General features: G+C 32.9%; 1 protein-coding gene across 1 annotated transcript; it reads right to left on the reverse strand.

Annotated features, from left to right (window-relative positions):
- Positions 1-2,831: 2,831 nt before the first annotated feature.
- On the reverse strand, positions 2,832-9,031 carry LOC116033363 (receptor kinase-like protein Xa21). Its single transcript, XM_031276112.1, has 4 exons — positions 8,314-9,031; positions 5,946-6,092; positions 4,105-5,352; positions 2,832-3,187 (listed from the first exon to the last, which is right to left on the reverse strand). Exons 1-4 carry the CDS (start codon positions 9,029-9,031, stop codon positions 2,832-2,834), a joined length of 2,469 nt encoding a protein of 822 aa, XP_031131972.1.

Below are 9,031 nucleotides of genomic sequence, written 5' to 3' on the forward strand. Positions count from 1 at the left end.
GAATACAAAAAGACTTACACTTAGTTTTGCTTGTTTGAAGTTCTTGTTCGTTAAGCGGTCTGCGTGGTGCTGCTAATGTATTAGTTAGAGAAACTAGTTTTGCTTTGTTTCTAAAATTTGTTTTGTCTTGAAACTTTTATGAAAATATCTAATTTATAAATTCAAAAAAAAATTATTTGTAATATAATTTTTTAATATATTTTCAATCAACAAATTGTAGTGATAAGTAACAATAATATCTAGTGGTGCATAACTGCAGACATATGATCAATTTGGTTGTGTCTAAATTTTATTTTAAATATTTAAATATTCAAGTACTGAACATTTCGAGTGTTGCTTTTTTAGTTTTATTTCGGATGATATACTGAAATAACATTCATGCATGATTATTATAGTATTTATTTTAATATTTCTATTATTATATATTTGGCGGGCCCCTGTCGGCCCGCCAAAGCACGTGGATTAGGTGGGGGCGGGCTAAAAAGTACATCAAAATACGAGCCCAAAATATCAAAGTTCGCCCAGCCCTTTTCGCGAAGTGGGGCGGGCTAACTTGGCGGGCTAAGCGCATTTTGACGTCTCTAATGACTCGCAAAATAGCGGGCCTGGCCCGCTACGACCCCTAGCCCGCAATCGAGGCCCTAATGTATATATATAATATTTAAAAAAATAAAATGTAATTTTATCATAAATTTTAAATATGAAAAGCGTAATATTATTTGAAGACTTTACTTATATTTTTGAAATTTGAATTAATGTTAATTTTTGTTAGACTTTAAAGTTGAATTTCAAATTCACAATGTTAATATTTGTAAACTCTACTTTTTTTTTTTTTTTGAACTTTGAATGTTTAAAAAAAAAAAACCACGGGCCGGCCCACGGGGCCCGCCAACCCACGTGGGGTGGGCTAGGGTTGCATGAACCCTAGCCCATGGACTAGTGTTGTAAAAATTAAACCACACTATTTTTACAAATTTTGCATATGCACATCCCTTGAAAAATGACTTCCCCCAAAAAAAGAGTAAGTCATTTTCCTCCAAAATATACCTATTTTCCTTTGACTAAGGCATCATTTTTCATTGACCTCATTTTCTCACCTCTTACCAAACACTGAAAACCCGAAAAATATTTTTCAGAAGTCATTTTCTGGGTTTCCAAATGCGCCCTAAATTTTGAAATTTTAGTTCAATGATGTATTAGACTATTAGGTATAAATCTAGGTAAATTATTGTGTGGACCATGGTCCACATAGGTATGTGAACCATGAATGCAATATATACATTTTTAATGTATTAAAAATACATTATTTGTATATTGAATGTGAATTATTTGATAATATACAAAAAATCATGTAATTTCAAATAATGTACTTCATGTATATAAATAATGTACTTTTAATATATTAAAAATATTTTCTTATTTATATATGGTTAACACGAACCATTGATGATCTGTCATACGTATAAATCTGTCATAAATTTCACTATTCAAAAGTCCGACCATGCTCTAAAGGCCATTCTCTTTCCATGCTAAAAAGGTTGAAGGGTGGAATTACTTCCAGACTCCTTGAATTCGCAGGAAGTTTTGACCAAAATTTTATAAAGGCAAAAACTTGTCTGTCTCACCATGAGACAGGTCGGGTCAAGATGCAAATGTAACACTTATATGCACAAATGTCATACTTATATGCTCAAATGTAATACTAATCAGGAATAAAATTTTTGTTACTTATAAGGGTAAATGTAATACTTTTAAGGGAAAATACAATACTTTTACATTTCGATTTAAAAGTATTACTTTTTTCCTCAAAAGTATTATATTTGCCCTTATAAGTAAGGGGCACTTGTCAACATTACTTATTATGAAAAATGTAGTACTTTTTCTCTTATAAGTAATAAAAATTGTATTCTTGATTAGTGTTATATTTGAGCATATAAGTATGACATTTGCATGGTGCTTTGACCCGACCCGACCCGTCTCACGAATAAGGATCCGTGAGACGGTCTCACACAAGTGTAACCCTTTTATAAATGATTTGTTATTAATTTATGGATTAATACATTATGTATTTGATTATTTATTAGTTATTATTGTGTTTAAAAAATTACAAATGCACTAATATATGTTTAAACTATCCAAATTATTTTAGTATATACTTATTATCTTTTTTATATTAATTATTTTTAACTTAAATTTAAAATTTTTAAAATTTAACGGGCCCATGTCTAAGTCCACGGGCTTAAGGCGTTATGCTTCCCTTAGGCCCGTATTTTGACAGGCCCATCTCTTCAGCCCGTTTCGACATCTTCCTTGGCGTGGGATTGTCCACTGTTGTTTAAAGGAGAACTCTTGACCATAGTATTAATTAATGTGGTCATTAATGTCTTCAAACTCCAGAAAGAATGGCCTTGAAACATATATCAATGCATAGACTGAACAATACGATAGGCATAACCTGTGTCATTAAATACCTTCATTATCGTGGTCAAAAGCGTAGCATTCATTGTTATCTTAAATTGAGTACGTAATGTGTTTATGAACGTAGAAATGAGATATGTATGTATCATATGTAGCGTTTGTCTATTAAATAAAATCTAGCAGCTCTAAAAAGGTTATTTATAGAGTATATGAGTTGGAAGGCCCTATTTCTACAAACTGTGACCTTTCTAGCTTGTTAGTGATAATTATACGAATGCAAGAGCCGCACCATCAAGAAGTTAATGAAATAGAGTCGTTTGGATACACAAAGTCACAAATTCAGAATTATGATTCTTTTAACAGTACATAAAATTATACATAAACTTCAAATAGTATATGCTATGCATACTACTTTAAGTTCTTGCATATAGCGAAAGGAGTGTGACTTTGATCTTTTCCAGTGCTGGTAAGGCATCTTTGATGACCATCCTTTCTCTCGGGGAGTCTGTTGAACATTTCATCCCCATCTCAAAGATAGCTATAACACACTGCAATTTTTCAGCATACCTTTCCTCATCTAGTCCAAGTAAGTTGGGATCTATAACATGACCTATTTCCGTAGGAAATGCATTCTGCACCCAACTCCTTAGACTTGAATCTTCATTGAACATTTCATCTCCAGGTTGTGTCCTTGTAAAAACTTCAAGCAACATGATACCATAACTGTACATATCGCTGCGAGTAGACACAAGACCCTCTCGTCCATACTCTTAATGTTGGGAAAAATCCCACTTGCTGTGACAATCAAAATCACAGACCCGACACGGTACACAAATAGGAGATAATACACAATAGCCCAAAAATAAATATGAACACAAGGAACACAAGATTTACGTGGAAAACCCCAAAACTACGGGGAAAAACCACGGGCCACCAACAACAACAATTTCCACTATCACAAATCTCGGGTACAAAGTTTCAGGATACCACACGAGCCATACATTCACAAATCATCAAATACAACAACTCCTAGGCCAAAACATTCTTATAATATTCACAGGCTAAAAGGAATAATATCTCGTACTCAAAATATTCAATCTCCAAAACTAGGATAAAAATGAATACAAATATTACGAGATTATCCAAAGAGATGCCTGGAATAAATACAAGCTGACCTCAAAGAATTGATTAAGATGAACCCAAGAAGCTTAGGCAAACTCCATGACAAAATGTCACCAAGATGAAGAAGAGAAAATGGTTTCTTCCCTCTGCTGCAGACTGCCGAATGGAATGAGAAGAAAAATGGGTTTTCTTGCTCTGTTTACTGCCTCATTGTGTGTGTCTCTCTCTACTGACCGAAAAAGAGAGTGAAAATGGGAAAAAATAATTCCCCTCCTCTGCTGCTGCTACTGCCGAAAACAACAACAAAAACAAATGGGAATAATTGGAGAAAGTGGAAATTGCACTCCCCATGCGCATGCTGCCTCCACAAGCTGCCAAAGTCACATCCTCCTTTTACATTCCACTACATTGTGTTTTTGTTATTTTATTTTATTCTATTGCACATAGGAGGGACCCAACACTTAAACCAATGCAAAATTTGAATAGAAACCATTAGAAATGCAAACTATTGTGTGAAAAATTTTAAAATCACATTCAGAAAATTAAATAAAATGAAACGTATACCTGGAGCAATGTAACCAATTGTTGTGAGGGAATTTGTAAAGGCCATGGAGTTCTCATCTCCTAAGAGCTTTGCAGCACCAAAGTCACTCAAATGTCCCACCATGTCTGCATCTATTAGCACATTGTTGGGCTTCAAGTCACAATGAATAACGGGCTCAGAGTAACCAAAGTGGAGATATTCCAACGCAGATGCCACATCTATCATTATACTCAATCTTTGTATTATATTCAAAAAATAATTGTGAGAATATAACCACTTATGTAGACTCCCATTAGGCATGTACTCGAGCACCAATGCTTTAAAATCCAAGTTGGAGCAACTGCCAAGAACCTTTTTGAGATTTCTGTGAAGAATGTTGCGCAAAACTTCACATTCAATATCAAAACTCTTATTTTCACCTTCATGTAGCAAGTGAAAAACCTTGGTAGCCACATGCATCCCATTTGTTAGAGTCCCTTTATAAACAGAACCAAAACTTCCGCTACCTAGCAAATTGCTGTCATCAAATCCATTGGTTGCCCGTTGGAGTTCATAGTATGAAAATCTTGCTGGTGTTACTGTCGACAAGAAGTAAGGTTCCCTGGGAATCACCTTCTTGCGCCTCTTGAAAATCAAGTATACAGTAACAGAGACAACTAGAACTATAAGAACTGCCAACGAGATGAGTACAAACATAACCACTCTGCTCTTCTTCGATGTACGTAGAGAATTGGCAGGGCAAGGTGGAACATGCATCCGAGGACTACCACATAGACCATCATTTGACAAGAATGATTCATAAGTGAAGTTGGCAAAAGCGCCTCCACTCGGAATCTCTCCGATTAATTTGTTGTATGAAACATTGAAATATTTCAGGCTTACAAGTCCCTCTAATGACTTCGGAATCATTCCGGAGATTTTATTATCAGAAAGATCCAATAAATGTAGATCTAGGAGTTTTCCAAATGCGTCAGGAATTGAACCATGGATTGTGTTATGAGCCACAGAAAAATTTATTATTTCTGTCAAACCTCCAATACTAAGTGGAATTTGCCCAGATAGTTTGTTATTTGACAGATAAATATGTATTGCCGTCTTTGCATTCCCAATTTCTTGAGGTAAAGAACCGCTCAAGTTATTTGAATACAATTCGAGCATCAAAAGGTTTTCATGGCTCCATAGGGTAGGAGGAAAGAAAGTGAATTCATTTTTAAACAGATAGACCTCTCTCAACGAAGAAACGTTCCCTAAACAATCCGAGATTGGACCTGAAAATTTATTTTTGCCTAAATTTATCGTAGCCAATTTTCCTAATTTACATACCACATCTGGAAATGATCCTTGTAACATGTTATATGATATGTCTAACAACTGAAGACCTTGAAGAATCTGAATAGTTGTGGGTAAAAAGCCTATAATGTCATTGGTGCTCATACTCAATAAGTATAAGTTGCTTAAATTGGCAATCTCATTTGGAATTCGTCCCCTGATGTTACACTTGCTTGCGCTGAAAATTTCCAAAGTGGTAGAGAGGTTGCCGATTGAGTTTGGGAGAATAGTGTTTAAAGGGTTACCTGACAACTCGATTTCTTGGAGGTATCTACAATTTGCCAATGTAGCTATAAGGCTAAATTGAGGATCAGTTGTTAGGTAGTTGGAAAACATTCCTACCACTTGGAGTTGTGCCAAGTTTCCAAGGGAGTTCGGAATGATGCCGGTGAATTTGTTATGGTTAAGTACAAGAAAAGCAAGCTTGGAAGCGTTTGAGATTTGGGGGGTATAACTCCTCCAATGTTGTTCCAACTAAGGTATAGTTGTTCTAAATTGGGAAGCAAATAACCCAAAGAGGATGGTAGAGTACCTGAAAGGTTATAATTTGATGCTAGTGTCATATCTGTTAGGCTTGAGATATTGAAGATTTCCCATTGAATAAAACCACTTAATTCATTTTCATCCAATTTGAGTTCCTCTAGTTCATCAAGCTTGCCTAACTCTTTTGGTATTTCACCTGCAATGTTACAAATTCCAAAAGTTACTAGCTTTAATTTACTCTCTATTTGAGTTCAATAAAACAAGGTGTGGTGAGAGTGCAATATATAAATAAGAGCTTCATTGTTGGTACTTGACAAAGCATTCACACCAAGATCAATCCTCTTTAGCATTGTCAAATTTCCAATCTCTCTTGGTAATGGCCCACTTAATTTATTCCCCCACATATATAACACTTTAAGCAAAGTGCATTCTCCTATGCCTACTGGAATACTGCCATATAATTTATTCCCCTCCCAGAAAATTTTTTCAAGCTTCTGAAGACGTGAACACATGTTTGGCGGGAGTGTACCAGAGAAACTATTATGTTCCATCCTTATATCAGTTAGGGTAGAAATGTTAAATATTATTTCAGGTATTATTCACATAAGAGAGTTGTTTCCCAATTTTAGATCAACTAGTCTCTGAAGATTTCCAATCTCTCGAGGAATAGTTCCTACAAAATTACAACACATGAGCTTTACATGCATACAGTACTAGTTATAATATTCGCATAGCATGATTAAATATAAAAATTAAAATAAGTAAATAATTAATGTAATTTTAAATATTAAAGTTAATTAATATAAAATAAATTTGATTGTTTTCAATATAATCAAAATGAGTATTTTTAATTTGTGATAAAAAGTAGTAGTAAAGATGAGTATTATTGTAGATTGTTGTGATTAGAAATAAAAATCATGTCCTAACTGTAACATTTTTCATTTAGAAAATGCATTAAAATGGTGCAAGTTAGGAGGGCCTTTAATGGCCATTAAGTTGTGACATTTTTAAAGGTTTGTAACATAAATAATGACTTCCGTTACAAAGCGTATATTGATGATACATAAGCTAGGTTATATAAGTTGGGTCCCCCACTGCTCAAGTTACCGTCTTTAGGACAATACATACGCCATCTATTTTGAACCAGAGAAAAAGTGGGAGGCACGCTGCCAAAGCATCTATAGCAACTAAGACAAACTATAGCAACTATGGCAAATTCAAAAGAAGAACAATTATGGCAGGAGGTTAGTTCCAATTTATCGCTTATACAGTTTTGTATATATGTGTATGTGTTTATATTTTTTTCTTTTTTGTCTACACTAACAATTTTCATATTAAAACAAATTAAGTCTTTTTAATGTGATTTTGAAGATTATTAATGAGTCAATAAAACTAATATTGTCAAAGAGTAATAAAAAAAATTATACAATGAAATTATAGTGTATTAATTCATTGAATCATAAATTTCCCTTGTATATATGACTGAGATCTCAAATATCATTATATTAAACTCTTCTTGCAAACTCTCATGAATATCTTGAAATAATAATTTTTTTCTTATAAAATTGATTAGATAATGAAATATTTGTATTTAAATTCTTAAATTAGAGAAAAGTTTTGTCTCTTATATAATAGATCAACTTGTAATAAAATGTATATTCTAATTGAACAAATATAGTTTTATAATAGAAAATTAATATTTGTTCTACAATGAATAAGGTTTGGTTAAAAAAAAAGTGTATTCTTATGATATTCATATTTTGTAGGAGGACAGTTTAAATAATAATATCTTTAACTTTTTTTTAGGGTCGAAATAAACAAATCAAATTAAGTAAATATCATTGTATTTTAATTCTTATTACCATAAATGAGAAAAGGGTTACAAATTAAAAAGAATAAAAAGAACAAAAATTTTTAAAAAAATGATTATTTTAGTTTTTATTATTATTAATTACTATTATAACAATTATATTATTATTTAAAGGTTGGAAAATATTTTAGAATAAGTCAGGCAAGAATAATAAAAAGTTAAAATAAACTTTCAGTTACTATAACAAAGTTTTCATATAAATAAAAGGAAAATCTAAAAAGAAAATATGGTAAAATTAAAAATATCTTATATATTATTATTAAAGGAAAGAAATCAAAATTTACAGGCTGTTAATAATGCACATAATTACACTAACATATTTTATATTATCATTAGAACATTAGCAATATTGTCTATTATATAATTCGGTAGATATGTAATGATATTGTAATCTATGAAACGAACATATAGATTCTTCTCTTTATATTATATCAATATAGAATTGATACAATTATAGATAGTACATATTCCGCAACATATATTCATTAAAAGCATTTTTTTTTATTACTCCAGCAGTAGCCAAATACAACAACGTAATGCAACATACCTTCTAAGTAGTTACTTCCGAGGTGTAAAAACTTAAGCATAGTCAAGTTCCCAATCTCCCTCGGCACCATCCCTGCAAAATTATTGTTATCTAACAATAGTTCTTCAAGTTCTGAGCATGCTGATAAACTATTTGGAATATCACCATTCAACTTGTTGAAAGACAGACACAATGCTTTAAGTCTAGAAGGATGTTGACATAGGTTCATAGGAAGCGGACCAGATAAGTTATTATTCATAAGGGACAAAAGTTGTAAGGTGAAAATGTTTAAGATGGTAAAGGGTATAGGACCTTCAAGCTGGTTAAATTCCAATATCAAATTTCTTACATTCTCAAGATTACCAATTTCCTCTGGAATTTTACCACTAAAATCATTATAACTGAAATCTAAAAATTTTAGTCGACGTAGATTGGCTAACTCTCTAGGTAAGTTTCCATGGAAACTATTGTGACTCAAATTAAGAGAAACAAGAAACGAGAGGTTGCCTAGTTGTGGAGGAAGAGTACCCACGAGACCCATACTGGATATGTCTAAAACAACAACTCTATGGTGCTTTGATCCACATACAACTGCAATCCAGTCACAAACAGAGGTATTGGTCGACCAGTTTTTTGCCAAGATATGGTGGTGGCTTAAGCTGGCATGGGATTTCAAAGAAAGGAGGGAAGATTGATCAGTTGTGATGTTGGCTGTTAAAGCATTGGGAATGAAAGCCAT

Source organism: Ipomoea triloba, chromosome 10 (assembly GCF_003576645.1).
Source record: "Ipomoea triloba cultivar NCNSP0323 chromosome 10, ASM357664v1".
In the NCBI taxonomy this organism is placed as follows: domain Eukaryota; kingdom Viridiplantae; phylum Streptophyta; class Magnoliopsida; order Solanales; family Convolvulaceae; genus Ipomoea; species Ipomoea triloba.

Excerpts from the sequence above, each read along its gene's own strand:
- LOC116033363 (XM_031276112.1), bottom strand. The coding sequence starts at position 9,031 with ATGGCTTTCATTCCCAATGCTTTAACAGCCAACATCACAACTGATCAA. Across the intron at positions 6,093-8,313 it reads CGGAAGTAACTACTTAGAAG|GTGAAATACCAAAAGAGTTA; the intron begins GTATGTTGCATT and ends GTAACATTGCAG. Across the intron at positions 5,353-5,945 it reads ATCAAATTATAACCTTTCAG|GTCCAATCTCGGATTGTTTA; the intron begins GTACTCTACCAT and ends ATAAATTTTCAG.